Source organism: Passer montanus, unplaced genomic scaffold (genome assembly GCF_014805655.1).
Source record: "Passer montanus isolate IOZ18808 unplaced genomic scaffold, ASM1480565v1 scaffold24, whole genome shotgun sequence".
NCBI lineage: Eukaryota > Metazoa > Chordata > Aves > Passeriformes > Passeridae > Passer > Passer montanus.
Window position 1 is genome coordinate 179,738 of NW_024367037.1, and position 20,020 is coordinate 199,757.

The window sequence follows — 20,020 nt, forward strand, 5'->3', positions numbered from 1 at the left end:
CTCCTAGACTGCCTCCTTGCTCTGTGTTGAGCTTACAGGAGACATCCAGCAGATTAAAGTCTCCCACAAGAACAAGGCTGGAGATGGTGAAATATCAGCCAGCCACCTACAGAATGATTTGTTTTAATCATCATCCAACACCACTGATTTTCACCCTGCAAGACATCTAAACTGAACCCTGAATGCTTTAAGGGGGATTAGCTTCCAAAATATAATCCTCATAAAAGATGTGCAATTCTGAATGCATCACCTTGCATCTGGCTCTGTTAATGAGATCAATTTGACAAGTAATCAAGATTTCTCAGAAAGAATTTTTACCTGCCATTGCAAATCCTGAGTTATCGCACTTAACCTTCAAGTAGTTACAATGTTTTCTCCTTCATCCTAGTGTTTTCTAGGAGTATTCCTATTTATTATTTCTACAGTCACTTACTATTTTATAATTAAGTTTTCATCTGTGTTACCAATTTCTTAATCTTGATTATTTTGACATGGTGTTTGTCAGGTCTCACAGAAGTCCATGAGATCAACAAAATTTTTCACAGTCAATCTAAATGGAAGCATTCCCTTGGGCAAGACCTGCCATGTGAATGGCTGCCCAGAAGACAGGAAACCCCTTTATCATTAAAATTTAGCCAAATAATGGTTCTTCAAAATTTATTTAATTTGTATGAACATTCAGATCACTTCTACCTTGAAAGATAGGACTTAGGTGTAGAAAACCAGCTGTTGTATCTAGGGAACAGGACGGTGTCTTTGCTCAATGGCCATGGTGAATTTCTTACAGCTGGAGGAACTAAAACTCATTTTCTTGAAATATTTATTCCTGAGAGATAAAGAAAACAGAAACATTTGAAAATGCACAGGCAAATCAGATGTTCTCATACAGATACTGAGAAAATTCTGTTTAGCTACTTAGTAGCTACCACTGCAAAGTAGTTCATTCCGGCTAGAAAATTAAATATATTGGCATTCATTTGCTCTCATAAAAGAGCACAAGTGCGTTGAAGGCAAGCTTTTAAATGCTTTGAAACCAGTGGTGATGGTAGGCAGAGTTCAAACTAGCTGGCAGATAAACATGGCTAGGAAAACATATTGGATTCTATCAATTCAGATAACTGGCAACACTTCAAAGAGAAAATCAAATTTATTTCCTCTTGAAGGCGAAAAAAAAAATCAGTTTAAATCTTCATGAAGAAATTTGCTTTACAGTGTACAGGCAGCTTATGATTGTCAGGACATACAAAAAAATGGGAGCAGAAAAACCCCCACTGCAATAGTGCAGCAGTGACAGTCTGGCTACACCTACCTACTAACTGTGTTTCATAAAGCAAAGAAATAACTTATTACATGTCAGTTGCAGACCACCAAGAAGCACAAGAAAAGGTTTGGCATTCCCAGTGTGTAAGCTGCTGAACTGCCCTGTCACTGACTCACTTCTTGAAAGCCTCCAGCTAAACCAGCATTTGACAAAAGCCAGTAGCCTTTGCTCTACACAGAACAGAATTCGTTTGAAAAACTCTGTAGAAGATTAACTTTTAAAAAAACCCAAAAAACAAAACTAAAGAAAACCTGACATTGCTGCCTCCTGAAGGGGATATAATCTAGTTTTAGGCTTTCCATCAGACATCTGAAAAGGATGCTGTGACTTTTACTAGGTTGAATTGAAATGAGTAGAATTGAACCGTCTTCACCAAGAAAAAATTCTGGCATATCTCAGGGAAAGATGACCTTTTAGGACCTTTCTTTGACAGGCATCTAAGAAACCATTTGCTTTGATAAAAATAAGATCTAGATTCCCTTTCTGAAATGCACAGACTGGTTCTTTAGGGTTTTTTTTTGGAAATGCATCACATTTAAGCAAAATCTTACACCAGAAGTCCACACCACAAAGTCCTCTTGGACCTCACATTGTTCTTATTCCAAGACTGATATCCCCATTGTCACAAAAAAATCTGCAGCTCCTTTCAACCAGCAAACTTCATAAAATAATGAAGTTATCCTTAACTATCAATCAATATTATTAAATTGTTTTGTTCTATTTTTTGGGGCTTGCAATCTGTACGTGGACACTTACTGAACGTGTGTCATCTTGACGTGTACCACGTAAACCCTCCAAACCACCAGTCCAGTGCCAAAATCCCTGGAATGGTTCTGGCTAGTGGGACTGCCATTTCCCAAGTTTGCCATCGTTAATTTGAGTTATAAGCTAATGAGAGTAGGTCTTGAAAATACCTCTAGTTTGATAAACCTACCTGGATATACTCCCTTGAATAGTCATTATAAACATATTCATCATTACAAGTCACTGACTGCACCACCTTAGAAAAGATTAATTTTTTAAACTGTGACAGGGCTGTTACTTCTGTTGGCAAAATGGATGTAGAAAAGAATTGTATGGAATGCTTCTTTGCCATAGTGCTTACTGTTAATCTGGTGATCATTAACCTGTTTGTACCGTTGGTCACTAATTAATTTCTAACTCTCCATATCAAATGCTTCCAGCTTTTCAATCTGTAATACCAGATGGGGGGCAGCAAATTTAACTCACCAGTTTAAGGGTGAATGTCCCAAGAAACTGCAGGACTGGTGAAGGGTTTGGCAAGGAAGCTGAAAGAGGAGCAGCTGAGGTCACTTGGTCTGTTCAGCCTGGAGGAGACTGAGGGGAGACCTCACTGCAGTGACAAATTCCTCATGAGGGGAAGAGGAGGGGCAGACACCCATGTCTTCTCTGTGGTGACAGTGACAGGACCTGAGGAAATGGCCTGAAGTTGTGTCAGGGGAGGTTTAGATTGGATGTTAGAAAAAGGTTCTTCACTCAAAGGGTGGCTGGGCACTGGAACAGGCTCCACAGGGGAGCAGTCACAGCACCAGCCTGAGAGAGCTTAAGAAGTGTTTGGGCACTGCCCTCAGGCACATGGTGTGACTCTTGGCGTATCCTGTGCAGGGCCAGAAGTTGGGACTCAATCCTGAGTCCCTTCAAACTCAGTATATTATATATTTCTATGGTAAGTTCAAACAAGGACTCAATCCTGATGGGTCCCTTCAAACTCAGTATATTATATATTTCTATGGTAAGTTCAAACAAGCCCAAATTTACCTTTACCAAATTACATTCACGACGCTGAGAATGATTTTTTTTCTTCAGAAAACTGAGAAACACGAGGTGCAAAGCTTTCAACCTGACTTCTCTCCAACAAGCAATCTCTGAGCAATCCAAGTGTGTAGTCAGCAATGCTTTAAACAGGATGTGCTAAGTCATGCAAAGCCTCTAAATTAAATATTTTTCTCTCCCATAAAACAAAAGGAGGGCTTAAGGCAGGCCAGCTAAGATTATGTGTGATTTTCCCTAAAACTTGTCAACTTCAGCTGAAAGATACTTATCAACAAATTATGAAAGCATCAAAAGTTCTCAAAGTTTTATCACAATAGTCTCTCTGCTGTTTGTCTTCTAAAGTAAAGAAAAGCAGGTGTTTGCCAAAGCTAATCTTGGTTTTATTTTTTATTAATAAAAAAGATTAGATTCCGGTAAGAAAGGCAAAACTAAAGCAAAGAGCCTAGTCATCTAAGGCATAAGGATTTGATTCCATCTGTGAATCAAGAATGCAAGTGTGTGCACAGCTGTAAGTCTACAAGGGAAAAAAAAAAGAAAGAAAACCAAATAAACCACTCCACACAGCTGTCAGTGCATACTTTTGAGCTCTGCTTTCACCTGCATGTATTGCAAGTACCCTCAGTGTTTAAACCCAAGTTATGCTGAAGGAACAGGTGGAGATTTTTATAGTTGTTATTACAATACCAAGAATGGCATTACAGCAGTGCAGGAGACTTCTTCCTTTAACTATCCTGCATCTGCCAGCTTTACCAAAACACTTGCAAGGGTGAATGCTCAGCACTTCAGGGAACCAGATCCTCAAAGAAGTTGTCAGGGGCCCATCACAGCAGAGGTAATGGCAGCACTAATAGTCTAATTTCAAAGAGTGCCTCATATACCAAAACAAAAAGAAAGAACTACTTGCAATGATGTGAAATATGAACTTCCTTGAGGAAAAATAGCTTGCTCAGAGTAATTTCTGGTTTGGGAAAGCAGAAGAAAGATATTAATTGTTTGATATAAAGCTAGGCCAACTGATATAAACATCTTTCAGTCAGAAGTATGGAAGCTGAATTCTTGCATTTGATATGATTATACACTATAATTCAGTGGCAGCACGAAATTTTACACACAGCATGAGATACCATCTTGGTGCCTTTTTGAACAGCTTTCAGTTTTCTTTGTTATCATTCACCATGTGTTTGGATGTCAACTAGATGTATTTGAATGTCTAGGGTATATTTTCAAAATGCCAATTGCTGTTTTCTATATGGTAAAGCCAAAAGACTGCAATCTTTTAAATTGTATCTCTGGTCAAACTCAAAAGCACATTTTTTGCTTGTTATCTGCCTAATAACTCCTTCATATTCTTTATCTTCCCACTCCCAAAATGCTAATGAACTATATTGAACATGTAACTCCTGAACTATTTTGAAGAAACAGTCGAGACTAAGCGAACAGGTTGGTGCTACATCACTGTATATTTATCTGAGATGGGTGTTGAACAGAACTCCTTATTTTTTAAATAAAAATACCATTATGTGCAGAATAAAATGACTAAAAAAAACCATACAAGAGCTAAGGAGTTCTCACAGATGTGCTTTGGTTTGCCTGAATACAGATGTGTTAGATCCTTCTAACTTAAAAGGAATTCTGAGAATCTTGGAGAATCTGCCTCAATTAAAAAGAAATAAAAAATTAAAACATAATTATGTTAGTAGTGTCAATTGTTAATCCCCTCTGCTGTAGATGCACTAAACAGGTTTGACTCCTTCAGAGAACTGAGGCACCAGCTAAAACTGACTGGCCTGTAGGAAATACTTCAAGGTGACTGCTTCCAGAACAGTGAGAGGGATGGAAACTGGAACATCAGCCACATCTCATTTTAAAAGGTGAGCAGTCATGCAGGGAGGATCATGCAGGATTTTAGAATGATCTAAAACTCCACTTAGGCACCAAACAACCATTTCCAGTTCAGAGAGCAGGCCATAATGGAAGCAATTTGAATTACCTAGAAGTGCACCGAGCTTTGGTAGGGTCTGGATGTGTGGGTGTGGTACCGCAGGCAGTGCAGCAAACAGCCAGGTGCCAGCAGGAGGCTGTGTCCTTCCCTTTCCCACAGAAAATGTAAGGAAAAGTGAACTATGGCTTCTCTCAGCGACATCAGTTACACACAGGGACTGCAGATCCAGCTTTACCTACCTGTTATTTCACCAGATTACCTCCTGCCTTTGTGGCTGATTCCAAAGAGCCCGTCATTCAAATCAAACTCAGTTCTCTTTATGTTAATGGCATTTTATTTCAAAATATATTAACCATTCTGTGCTTACAAAGGACTGCAGTGTGAATACAATATCAAGTTAAAAGCTTCTTAAACCTGCTACAAAACCCATTTTTATTAGGATGAGAACTGGTGCATACAATCAAAATTATTTAAATACCTTTGCAGTCTACACAAGTAGTTCTCAACCTCAACTTACACATTTTATTGGGCCACAGATGGACATAAGGGTTATATTGTCAGTATTATACATGCAAAACCAGGTACTGTATCAAACCCAGTTACTGATAACATCAGTTTTGAACTGATACAGTTCCATTCTGAAGATGTATCACAGGTACAGACAAAATCTGTGTCAACAGACAATAAAAGTTATTGCTCCAAATCCCCATGGGGCCTGGTAGGAACACACACTTTAGAACAACCTGTGCTCTGTAATGCAAAACATCTGCCGGTAGGTTTGAGTAGGGTGTGGCCAGTCTTAGGATAGGATGTCAAAAGTTTCTTTGGATTTGGTTTGGTGACATTTCCCAAGGAGGAAAAACTCCAACCCTCCCACGTCTTTTGACCAAAACATCAAATGCTAGCTAGCATATATAAATATACATATATATAGGTAAGAACCTAACTACTGACATAAAAAGTTGGTTTTCAACCATCACCGAAGCACAGACAATCTGTTTCTAAAGGCAACAATCTGAACAAATTGAATGCTTGCCGAATATAATCATGACGACAGATGACAAACTGAAAACACTGATCCACACAGACAGTAAGTAGGTCATGAACAACACAAAAGTAGTTTTTATCGATACTTGAGAAAGATTCTGGTTTAGGCTGAAACTAGCAGGAAGAGCAGTAAATACTGGGATTTTGTTTTTCCAACCTTATGGCCTAAATGCTAGTTTTTAAGCCTAAGGAACTACTGTAGCATGACTACTTTTTGGCTTTGTGATGTCTCTCACATTTAATCTACATGAATACCATGAAACATTTCTTTGACTTTAGGTCCTCATTAGATCACTGTCTATGACACTTTAGTGGGTAAAAAGTGAGGCTAGGAGAAAAAAATCAACTTTTTGCTTTAAAAACATCACTCTAAAAATTCTTCATATATATATATACACACATATATAGATGCTAGAGCACTCACTGCTTTATTAGCTTGGAGATTCACCCTGCTGCAAGCAAATCTGCCCTGCATCTAACTCAAACCTGGCTTTGGTGTCACCAAATAGTATTTATATTAAACTATTAACCTTCAATTCAATGCAACATGAATTATATTTGTCCAAGTCCATCCATATGCAGAGCAGATCAAACATGCATTTATTTCCAACTAGCACTTCCTTCCTGAATTGGACATACTATTTCAGTATAGACACTAAAAGTATGCCTTCAGGTCCTGGAATCAATTCCCAAAAGGGGATGGAAGCAATACTCTCATGTACTAAACCATATTCCAAACAAGATACCAGAGGAGGTGTGGATGAGTTTAAGAGTCTGGGGAACTGAAGACATATTTCACTATCTAATTGTTTTAGTTTTTTAGAGGATGTGTGCAAATACTTTCAGGAACAGCAATCTCTCAGCAATGCATTACTAGCATCTTTTCCCTACTTTATATGAACTGCAATAAAACAGTGGTAGCCACACTACCAGGATTTGCTTGGCTCTCCCTCAATCTGTATCAAGTAAACATGAATTGTAGAAAATGTTGCTTGTTTTCATTATATACAGGCACTATTTTGTTCTCAGGTATCTTAAAAACAATTGGACAAAATTTCAGTCAAAGTCTGAATAGGACAGAGACTCCCAATATTTATATAACACTGCATATCAATATATACATTTGCAAACCCAGTGCAGAATCCCTGAATACGTTTATGACTTTTGGCATTGTTTCTTTCAAAACACCAAATTAATTTTCCATATTGTTTTTTTTTTCTTATTTCTGATTTTATGACTTAAAAGCAATTTTGGAAAATTTTACAATATAGCATTTAGGTACCTTAGTAAAACTGAAAGATAGACAGTACCAGGTCAAAGATCAAGTCTCCCTAACGTTTGTTAAGAGTTTTAAGAGATTCTAGTTTTGTACAAATGGGAATAATAAGGAAATTGTCGCAGTTGGCTTCAGCAAAAAGTGTAGGAAATAAGTGTAAGAACTAAGAAGAAACCCTTTGAAATACAAGTCAATACAGAGTTTATAAAGATGATGCATCCATGGATTTAAGAGATGTCAGCTGACACTCAATAAAGATTATCTGGCAAATCAATTTTCTCTTGTAAAATTGCAAACTTCAAGGTAAGCAACTGCATCTCTAGAAGAATGCTACCTGTGCTATTAAACCTAATGAACACTACCTCCAACACCAACACCCTTCAGTACCTTCAAAGGAAATCGTAGCCATTTCCAGAGGTAGCATCCATTAAGGTGGCACTATCTGCAGTGACAAATTAAAGCCAATATAATATAAGCACAATGGTTGAATAAAGGCAGCTGTGGAAACACGCACTACCAACGATGAAAAGTTATGGAATCTCAGTAGAATAATGGTATTTTTCCATCCTCAGTGTATCAGGTCCACAGGAAAGGCTACACTGCAGTATTCCTAGTACAAGGAATCAGCAGCACAGCAATTTACCTGCTGCTTTTACTGGAGAAAAATTTAATCCAGTTTTGTTTTTTCAGACTTTCTGAAAACAATGTTGAACATCGCAGCCATACAACTATTTCAGAAGTTATGCTTATACCCACAATGGATAATACTGGAGACAGCATCCAATTTTCCCTGAACAATGCTTTTTTCTTATTTTAATTGAACAGATTATGGATTTCCTATTCTAATAATCTCTGACAAAATACACATCTAGTATATCCTCCTCCCCTGTATGTATCTTTAAGAGAAGCCCCACAGAGCTTGAAATCAGACAAGCCTAAGTGTACCTGAACACACACAGAGCACTGTACACAGAAAGATCACGTGGGTATCAAGTTAATTTCTGAAAAATGTGCATCATCTGTATTACCATAATGTTAAACTGTTTTCTCTTAAACAGCCTTTCAAAACAAGTCATTTCTGCTCCCAACTGGTCATGGTGCACCTGTGCTGAAAGCCACCATATCGTAGTAAGGCTGGCAAAATGAATGTGTGCCAGGTTCTTGCCCATTGCAGTTTGTTCCTAGATGGATCCAATTAAGCCAACATGGACAGTGACCTGAAGCTGATATGCTGGGCTATGAACTGGCACACAGTCACCTCTGCCAGCTCTGCTACAGCAGTGCTCAGCCAAGAGACAGGAAGGAAAGGCTAACTCAGACTCGAGTGCCAGAAACAGCACCAGCCCTTTGGCACTACACTTGATTGCAATTCCCCAAGGAGAATGATAAAAACCAGCAGAGCTAAATTTCACAATACCTTAAGACCACGTTGCCTTGCATTACTACGAGCACTCCCTTCTGAACTCTAAATTATTGAACACTAAATGTACTAAACACACTTGGTAAGTACATGCTCCTGGAATGACTGTTTACAGTAAAGCTAAAGACCATCAAGTTCTTGCCTACAAGCATTATAGAAAAGATGGCCTCTCCTAAGAAAACCACCCTGCAGAGAGTGGTGGAGCTTTTTTTGTTTTTGTTGTGGGATCTTGGAGCTGAGTGGGCTGAGTTGGTTTCTTTGAAAGCTACAATCCATGTACCGAAAAAAAACTTACACCACCTACCTGCTGACTGTTTTTGCAGATGAGGCAATATAACCATGAACTGGCACTTTTCAAAGACCAGATGTCAAAATGACCAGTTTGATTATTTTCAAGACTGATCTATACTAAACCATTCTTACAAAGGCTGAGTCTGCTCAGAAAATAATATAGATTGCTAAATACCTAATGACAAGGTCTTCTATTTCTGCTGGTAATTAGACACTTGCTAAACAGGAAACCCAGATAATCAACGTATGCTCTTTCACAAGGTGGTATTTTGTGGCTTTGGGGTTTTTTGTGGTTTTTTTTCGAAACATGGTGAAAATTAGTGCATATTTCCTATTCCAAGAAGGTGTTATTGGAAGTTTTGTTCCTTCTTTTTCTTTTTGGCAGTATATGTTACTGCACCATTACTGAACCATGCAGTTGGTTCCTCAATCAGGTACAGCACACAGCATGAGCTCCTGAAGTTACATTTACTGAGTAAGGATGTACTGTGGATGGCTCTTCATGGCAAGTCTGAGCTGAATTCGGAACAGAAAGCATCAAAATGAAGCCTCATTTCAAAGGTGGACAAACTAAACAACATTACATCAGATGAGAATTCTCTATATAAAAGGATTTCACAATGGAAAAGGAACATTTCAAAACAGCAATGTTTCTTCTCAGGTGATTTTACTCATTTGCATTACTGAAGTTAATGATGTATCAATCATGGTTTGAATCTTCACAGCAGAGACCCTTCTTTCATCTAAGGCAATCAGTTGAAGGGGAAGAAGAAAACTTAAAACCAAACAAAATAATGTATTTTAATGACTCCTTAAAATTACTAAGTTGAGTACCACAGGAGTTTGGAAGATTGTCTCAGAAAATGGGATAGTAAATGTGGACAATAAACATGTCTTGACCAGTGAGCAAAGAGGTGCTTTAAATGCTATCTACAAAATCTACAACAAGAACACAACAATTCAGTGCAAAACTGTGAACTAAAAAAAAGTGATACAATAAAGAAGTTGCCTAAATATCATGGTGGTTTCATTCCAGCTGGTTAGAAAGTTGCAGGAGTATTTTAGTAAAGCCTGAGGTTTCCCCATATCCTCCACACTAGCCACCAACAATTACAAAAATGTGTTTCACTTAAGCTTTTTTGTAAGCCACAAAACCAAGGAGATGAAACAGATACTTAATTCAAGCAACACATTCTTCTTATTCAGTTAATGATGTGTAGATCTTTCAGAATTTAAAATATTAAATGGTATGTTTCCATATTTTGATAAACCTGAGTCAATCTACTAAATTAAGCCCAAGTCTGTTCCTCAAGCACATACTTGCAAGTGTGCACAAACAGCATACTTAACCCCTCTCATTTAAAACATACAATTTTATCAGTAAAATTGCAGCAGCTTATTTTGAGAATCTGAGGAGCAGACTGTTTGTGTCGTGTTAGGCAGCCTGTTTATTGCAAATCTATAGCAGGACTTTCTTCTCTACACTGTATCAGATTGCTTTCCAATCACTTTCCATGGCAATGTATTTTTCAAAACTGTGAAAATACATACAATATCACAGAAAGAACCTTCCAAATCTGTCAACACTCCTAGAACTCAAGTAAAACAAACATCTGCAAGCTGTTTGTGCACAAATCTTAGATATCTCTGGATAAGATCCCTTTGTTTCAAGCACTGAATTACTGTCAACAATAAATACAAGGCATGCCTATATTTTGTAAAACCCATTATCAATCAAACTCTGAAATCAATTCAAGTTACTGGAAACTGAATGGTGGTTCTTTGGTTAAGCAAGTGCATCTGCTACTTTGTACCTAGGGCCTCACTGGATTTGTGGAAAAGCTGTGCAAGTATGAAGTATTTACCAAAAACCCCACTTCTCATTTACAAAAGGATCCATTTATAAAGAGCCATTATGTCAAAATGTTTTGACAATCAATACAAAAGGCCTTAAATGTCACCAAAGCTGCATTTTAAGCAAAATTACATATTCAGGATCTTTGTTTATTAATAAGATATACCTTAAGATGCATCCTGTATCACAGTAAGATATGTGGCCAGATGCTTACAGGGTTAAAAAAACCCAAATAAACTAAACCAAAATCCATGCTCTCTCCCCTTTCTTTCTTGTAGTAAAATTTGTTTAAAAAGTAAATGGAACTCAGCCACAGCATTTGAAAACCATCATTAAATAATCCCCATTAAACTCCTTCCAAGTACTGGAAGGAGATGTGACCATCCTACATTACTACTGTCTGAGAAATCTTAAGGCCTTTGATGAAATTTAGTTGACAAAATGAATCCACTGGCAGCATCGATAAACAGCAAAATATTATCAGATTTTGCTGAAAATGGGGGCAAGATTTAAACTCTTTAAGCAAGTCTTCCTATGCCAGCAAGAGGAAAACTCACATTTAACAGTTTGCATTTCTATAAATATCAGGAAGATATTAGAAATACCAGTCTCCAACAACATTAAATTTCAGTGCGTGTAAGTGAATAATATTTAAGTGTTATTATGAGTTACAGATGATGGTTGAAGCTTATAAAGAAATACCTTGAGGAGGAGTAAACTACTATATTGTACTTTCATTTCAAAATCAGTGGTTTGCCCTTCTTTTGCCACCAGACTGCCTAAAAATAAATATTTTGGAATTACAGTTTTCTTTAAAGCTACTACAGTTTAATAAGACAAATAGCCCAATAAATAAAAGCCAAGTTAGTAATTTCAGCAGATAAGATAACGACTCCAGTGGATGTACCTGTCCTCTTAACTATTCTTTTGATAAGACAGAAGGTCTTCAAAGTCTTCAGCAAGGCAGCTGACTGTGTGTTGGTATGCAAAGCCATGGGAAGCAGACATTCTCTCTCGAAGAGGCAAAGTGCACAATAATGTAAGGCCAGCAGATGTTCTAGTGCTTTCTCCTAAATCCCAATCTATGCTTCCCTGTGAGCTGCCCCCAGGCACAGCTGGGAAGGGACAGAAGGCCATGGCTGTTGAGAACCCAAGAAAGAAGACAGCAACTCCCTCATGTTGTAGAGGTACAGCCCAGCACCTCCATCACTCTGCAGACATTTTTATCTCCTCAGGACTCTCTCTAGGTGACCTGGGAGGATGGGGGAGGAAGACAAAAGTGAAAAGTAAGACAAAAAACTGCCCAGTAATTCCAAACAATTGTTTCTTATGAAATAAAGGAGAACCAAACACACATGAAGATTTTTTTTTTGTGTACTTGGAAACTCTATCTGTATCATACATGGCAACTGGAATGCAACTTTTACAAGCCAGAGACTACAGACAGGTCCAATTAGCAGTTTTTCTCCTTAATTACCCAGATGAAAGGAGACAGTACTATTCATGTGAATAAGGCAACAAATTATTTCTGACAAGAAGAGTATTCTCTTGAAGATATAAGTATAATGAACTAACCAATATAGTTTAACAAGACAGAAGAAACATTAAAATAGCTACTGTTGTTAATATTGTCACAATGTGATTTACAATTCTAAGCAGTTATTAAATTACGAGTTTATTCCTAACTGTATTATTATTAGCCCATTCCTAACTGTACAGTTTAAAGATACACTTCTATATTCCATAATTTCATATCTTCAGTAATGACCTTACTAGGGACCATATTTTAATGGAAAAATGGCATATAATGACATCACATTTTTAAAAATCTAGGTATGTTTATATTTTGCAGTATTGTACATTAGGACATAAAAATGAAGTATTTTGGGGCAGGCACCTTTTTAAAGGCAATGAACTTTAAGATACCCATGAATAAGAGCTTAGAAATGATATTCAATCATCTCCTAGCACAACAGCAACATATAAATTATAGGACATAAAGGTATCATCAGCGAATTTTCTAAATGAGCTTTCTGTAAGAGGCTAAGAGACATTAAATAAACACTTCCTATACACATGTTCCAGTGGGTGCTTTACTTAGCCATACTTTTTATTTCTAGACTATGGGGCAGCTGAATCCTCTTCAAATACTACAAGACTCATGCAGATGTGAGTGCACACTACTATATAAAACCCAGGCACACATTCCCTACACCTGTGAATACATACACTGATGTGTGTGAAAACGTAATTCATACAAGTAAGACATTCACTGCTCACCGGCAAATCTGTAATGGCCACGCTGCTTGTGATGGAGTGGGCACAGAATTTGTGGGACTCACCAACATGGCACTATATATATTGGAAGCAACCACAAGTATACAAAGTAGAATTGGTCCTATGATGGCCCCTTCCAGTCCCAGGTAATATGCTCCACCAGCTACTGCAAGGCCGGTCAGGTAAGGGTGACCCCCTCTGCCACAAGAATAATAAAATTAAATTAAGAACAACAAACACAGCATTATCAATTAAGAAATGTGACTTAATACTGAAGTTTTATTAAGCTTAGGAAATGACCCAGCTAGTCACAGGTACCCATATTTACACTGTGAACTGCTGTCTGAATGACTGCACAAAGGTTCCAAGCTGTATTCTGGGCTGTGTTCACACCACAGATCAAACACTGTTGTAGCCTGGAACACTGCTAAGATCCACACTGGAGCAGTTACTTTACAGACATCTGCTGAACAATGTCCAAAGGACTTAATGGCAAACACACGTCCATTCTGAGAATGGAAAGTTGGTTACCCAGACTGTTCATGTTTTATTGTCAAGAACTGTTGAAGTTTAACACAATTTGCAACAGATAATATGAGGAACCCTGAGCAAAGCCATTCAGTTAGCTGATGATAGCAACTTGCAGTGCACCTTTTAAAAAACAGTTAGCATACAGTCTTTAAAGAAATAGCCATCTCTTCTCATTTTGTTATAAAAAAAGCCTCTCAGACTGAGTGTTTGTTATCATTAGCTTTTAACATTTTCAGATGAAAAACAAAACCGTATTTCAATGAAGATATTAATATTTACTGGAAAGTTGGGGCCTGAAGAGCTTTTTGTTAAGAGCTCTTATGGCAGCAAGCAAACCATGTAATTTTCATTTTCTGTATCTCAGATTCACATTTTGCACCTGTATTCAGCTGCAAAATGTGAATCCTTCCAACAGCATTTACACAAAACCTGCTCATCACTCTTCATTCTTTATATCAAAAATAACGATGGCAATATGGAACTGTAGAAGAAAAACTACAGTTGAAATTTAGCATGCAATTCTCAGGAAGTTCCTTTAAATTCTGAGTGTAATAGATAGAAAATACCACCTAGTCAATTCAGAGCTCCAGCAGTTTCTGAGGTTACCATGGTCCTGATTTCTACTCAACTCCCAAATTTTAAGTCTCTACCTTCAACACAATTGTGTGCAAAATGAGGCCATGAAATATGACCTATTAAATCTGACAAACCTCAATCACATCTGACCCAGATCAAACTTAACCTATTGGCAAGACCAGATTTCTTTCCTGAGGAGACAAATGTGGCCTGAAGTTTTATGTTTCTCCAACAATAGACATTATTAATTTCTAAACCTTTAAAAGCTTAATTTTTTTCCCAGCATTTGCATCAGTTTGAACATTCTTCTGCCTAGTTTTCTAAATTAAACAATAGAATGAAATAGGACTACAATACAAAGGTAATCCATTTAGAAAACCCTGTATAAACTAATTATAGCTATTTCAAATAGGTTTAATCTAATCCGCAAGACATCATGATGCTTACTGTTCAATTTATTGGGAAGAATACAATTTTCCTCCACTGTCAGAAAATCTATTCCTCTCCCATGTATTTTCTAGACAGTAAACAGAGTTTGCATCCTCTGCAGTCCAACGAAAATGTATTCTAGGAAGCAGAAGAATTATTGGCTATTTAAATAGCTACTAGCCTTAAATTTATCCATGATGTATTGTTGGGAAAAAAATGTAATTTGATTATACTTCACCTGTTAGGTTTAATTAATGCAAAATAACAATAGTCTATGAAAATTAGTATTAATATTTGGCATATTACCATTAGGTACACTCTGTTCAGTATAACTGTATTTAGTAAACAAACATACTAATTTCTAACAACATGGAACTGAACCACTTAATATCCTTATTCTATATTAACTCTATTTTTTTTTTTTTGGTTCCTAAATAGCTCATGATTTTATCTGCTCTGCAGCATTATCTGGCATTAGGAGATAAAAAGAAAGTGCTACACACCTTTACTCAATAATTAGATAAACAAAAAACATAAAGTAATTCTAACAACCCAGCTGAAACAGTTCATTTTGCTGATGTTGAGTTCAAGACCTTTGAAGTGTCAAAGCTCACAGAAAAATGGCCTGGGAAAATGAAGGCACTTAGGCCAGTAAAACTGCTTACTATGAGGTTATTCCTGAGCTTGAAGATACTGTTTTGCACGCTTCAGAAAAATGAGTTTAATTAAAGCCATCAGTGACTGCCAATCATTTTTACAATGCTAATTTTAAAAAGTGTTTGATGTACTTACCCTGATATATCTGAATAAATTGCTGTATCTACAAAATAGGTTGGCAAGAGGTGAAAAACCAAGAGCAGAAGGGCTTTACATCCCCGTCCTTGCACAAGCCACAAATCTAAGACTGCAGGGACTGCTGCCCAGTACGTCCCCAGAAATGGCACTGCTCCAAGGATTGCTGCTAATGCTAGAGCACACAGAAGCAGAAGTGAAAAAAAGATCACAGAAACATATTTCACAAATATATTTACAGTTACATTCTGACACTTCTGCCACACCAGTAAGTCCCCCTTCCATCAACTGTTATAAATAAAGCATTGAAGAAGTGCCACATGAGGCTCTTGGTGTTTTATAGCTGTGGTTTAGGAACATTCCCCATATAGAAGAGCTTCAGCAACTGACAGTCATAAGGAGTTAAGAGGCATCAGTTTAGAAAAACTTGAAGTTATACCAATCATGTACATTTCGTACTATGTAAAAAAGCAAACAAACCTGTCTCACTCCAACATACTGCATCTCCTGCAGTCACCCATAACAGTGAGAAAGCAGGCAAACAGGAGATTCATGACTTATATATTTCTGTATGCAAACGTGTGCACACAGCTGCACACCCTTCTGCTTATTACAAAGACCTACTGTAATCTAAAGCAATGCAGATCTGCTGCCATTATAATTTAATGCACCTCCTGTATTATAAACATAATACAAAGCACAATTAAGAGGGTTTTTTTTTAAATTTTGGTCTCATTAACCAGAAAGCAAAAACTTTTAAGATTCTGCATATAGTTGAAAAAAATAAGACTGATTATTTTCTAAGTAAGTGTAGTGACAATCAATGCCTTTAAGACAGTTGCACTTTATAATACAGACATTTCCCATTATATTGGGGTTTGTTGCTTCATAGCTTTCCCTTATGCTTCCTTGTACACAAAAATTTTGCAATTACTATTACTATCATTCTTTTTAGAGAAAGAAGAGCAAAGAGGAACAGGAGAGAACGTTTTTCTCTGAGAAACTGTCCAGCCATTTCCAAAACTCGGATTAAATAATAAAAGAAAACCAGAGGCTGATAACACAAGCAAACAATGATACTGAGAATAAGAAGCATTCCTTTATTATGAATTTCCATGATATCCACATCTTCCTGCATTTAGGCACCTTGAAAAATCAGCACTTGTCAACTGTGAAAGAAACAGAAGCCAAGACATAGGTAGAATAAAGTTAAAACCTGAAAATACTTGGACTGAATACAAGGGAGAAGGAATTGGATCTAGCCAACAAAACAGAAAGAAGAGTTAAAATAGCTGGCAGGGAATGTGTTGTGAAAACAGAAGGCGGCAAGGCTCAGGGTAAGACAGCAAACAGGGTCTTCTCTCCACCCTTCGCACAGCCAAATTCTCCAAGATCAGACCTAAGGTTGTCAACAACACTTAATAGTTCTGATTTTGTACAACAAATAATTACATAATGTTATTTAAAAATATAATTGCTCAAATTCTTACCAGATGGTATGAAGACTATGTTAATCCCAAATATAGTGTGAGTCAGCCAAGTGTAGAGTCCATAGAACCCAGCCATTTTGAGGGAAGCATCAAACACACCTCTAAAACGATCAAAGAAACTCTGTTAAGTTTTATTAGCAAGAGAATTCCAATAACTACCAAGATACACACACAGGGTGCTTTGAAAAGCTGAAAAGCTATCAGTGCACAAATAACACATCTCAAAATGTAACACTTAAGCCTTTACACACCTATTCCCTCTGAGAAGAATAAATATTCACCACATGGGTAATTAAAAGCATTTAGACACAAAAACAATGGGTTCCAGGGATAAATTTCTTGAAAGAAACTGCTCAAGTATCAGACCACATTCTCTATCAAGAATAACCTATTTTCTACAAGGAGCAGTACCATTCTACGTACAAAGTACTTGTTCTTTCCTCTTTTCCACTTCTAGGTGTTCATTAATTTTCTTTATCTGCTTACATGTGTCTACCTGCCTTTTTTCACTGGATCCCTCCAGCTATTAGGTTGCATACTAGGCTACATTATTAAAAACCAAATGGTAAATCTGGGAACCTAATTCAATCCTGCTGAAACAGGACTGAATCCAAAGTTTTCCTCTCTTAAGAGTGATCATGTCATGAGACAGCAAACAGGAGCTAAGTGCTGCGACATTTTTACAGCACCAGGGCAGGTACACATGTGGAATATCCCATAACTGAACTGGAAACCCATGCCTTAGATCCACAGTCACAAAAACCATAATCTCAAACTGCTAAATCTCATTATTGTATTATGTTAGTTTCACCAAGTAACCAAGTCCCACAGATCAGAACAGTTCTAACAGTTCCATAATTGCACAAGTGGTGGCACATGCACCCTCTTAGCAAAGATAAACGTGAAGTTTCCTGATGTTAATTTCCCATTCATAACTCACAGTGATTGTGTCTTGGCAGTTCTGGGAACTCTGGCAGCAAGGCAAAGAGGACAGGAAGCCATACAACAGCGATCTTTGAAGGGCACAGAAAAACTGCCCTTTCTGGATATAAAGTCTGTATCAGCACAGTTTCCTTTCTCCATTGAGTCCATAACGCCTTGTAGCAAAGAAACCTATGATTCCGTGATATTAAATTACTAAAAAGAATCTTTTCTGAGCTACCAAGAAGTCCAAGACCCAGTTTTTGCTTCTTTGGCCACTATCCTCATTATTATTTCTGTAGGCAGTGTGCATATTTTTGCCATTGTTTGCTACCTAAGGGCTCACTTTTAGATTTCTACATGACTTCAGAATCAAAATTATCTTATTTAAAATTCATTCACTGGAAGCTATGAGTACATAATAAACCTCACACATCAACACTGCTGCTCAAAATGTGAGATTCTCTTAAGAGACTAACCAGAAAAAACTGCTGTCAGCCATTTCCCCCTCCAAAAGAGGGAAAATAAACAAAAAAAAGCAAGCTTTAAAGAATGACCTGAAATAACAAGTCTATTCTTTGACAGGCAAGAATTACATGGTGCAAAAAGAAAGGTAAAGAATATTTACAAATACGTGGTGGCCTCAGTAAAAAAAAAAGCCTCAATACTTCTCTGTTTAGATGAACTTTTATTACATTAAAACAGAAAGTCAGACCAAAATATATTAAATCTAAAAATTTTGATAAGTGACATAATCACTTGTATTTGAGTTAAAAGAAAAGAAATTTCAGGCATAAAAAAAAAAAGATGGCAAAAAATAAGGAGGCAAGAAAATCCCAAGACCCAAGGCCACAGTAACAATGTTAAATATGAGTTTGCATTAAAAATTCAAGATACTTTTTTACTTTAGCTACTCAAAAGTCTTAATTTTCTGCATTTTTGTGACATTTAGCTCATAGCTACTCTTTCCAAGGATATCACAGGAGCATTATATCTTTATAAGAAGAACTTGTGTAGTAATCTTCAAGCAAATATTTTTCTTATCCAACAGGAACCGTGGCATAAAACTTCACAGCTGTCAAAAATATTTTGTAACAGTCCTTGAGTATCTCCTTACTTTTTTCAAAAAGATATTTTCTGTACTGTAGTAAAATTAACAAGGTCTTAACAACTTCTATATGTATGGACCAAAACTACATTTCAGTGTACAAGAGATGAGATGGGCCTCTAGCTTGAGGAAAGTATGTGAAGTGTTAACTTCAGTTGAAATGAAAATAACCACCTACAAGCAGTCATTTTAGATTTTCCCAGAGAGACTACAGAAGAAGGGAAGACAGTGCTATTATGGTAACCAAAAGAGAGACAGCAACCCAGAAGAAAAAAATGTTGAAGGTGTCTAGAAAATGAGTTGCTTTCTTAGTCTCAGCTCAAGGACTTGGCAGTCAGATGCACTGCTAGAAAACACAAAAACCAGTCCAGGACTAACAGGTAGTCCTGGTCTGATGTCATTCTGCAAGTTGACACGTAGTATGTTTCAAAGGCCAAACAGTGCATACCTCTGACAAACTGTAGAACAGCACCGCACCTCGCTGACTCCCTGCTTCTAACACTCACAACTAATACACTGAGAGAAGCCACCCACAGTGCTGGGAAGTTGGGAAGTGCCAGTGATCAAGCAGGAAGAGAGAGGAAGCTGCACCTAGTCTCATTCTCCTTGTTTCCTTCCCCCTGGTTTGTGTCTGCCTCAACTGAAGTCATAAAACATAACAAAGGCACAAGGGAACACTCCTTTGTGGTAAGCGTGGACCATGAGAACCTTAATCTCTCTGAAAACTAATATTTGTTACTCTCTGGTAACTGTCACAAAAACTAAACATTGTATCTTAAAGTCTGGAAATTTATATCTATTTTGCTTCATGGTTAAGGCAGCAAAAAATAATTCTGAAAACACTAGCTAGAATCTTATCAGCAGTTTGCTTCAGCTACTCTGCACCTGAAATACCAGACCATAAAGACGATGTGGGTGTCCCAGTGCCAGTGCTGCATGAATTTATTACC

The 20,020-nt window shown here is 37.3% G+C and overlaps 1 protein-coding gene across 3 annotated transcripts in view; it reads right to left on the minus strand.

Moving 5' to 3' along the window:
- Positions 1 to 5,368: 5,368 nt before the first annotated feature.
- The window catches only part of TMEM245 (transmembrane protein 245), a 76,790-nt gene continuing 62,138 nt past the window's right edge, over positions 5,369 to 20,020 (minus strand). For all 3 annotated transcript variants that reach the window (XM_039710996.1, XM_039710995.1, XM_039710993.1), the window contains 4 exons: positions 17,042 to 17,142; positions 15,552 to 15,726; positions 13,227 to 13,421; positions 5,369 to 12,198 (listed from right to left, as the gene is read on the minus strand). In XM_039710996.1, coding sequence (XP_039566930.1) covers positions 12,153 to 12,198; positions 13,227 to 13,421; positions 15,552 to 15,726; positions 17,042 to 17,142 — 517 coding nt within the window. In that variant the 3' untranslated portion in view covers positions 5,369 to 12,152. The remainder of the gene's footprint in view (positions 12,199 to 13,226; positions 13,422 to 15,551; positions 15,727 to 17,041; positions 17,143 to 20,020) is intronic.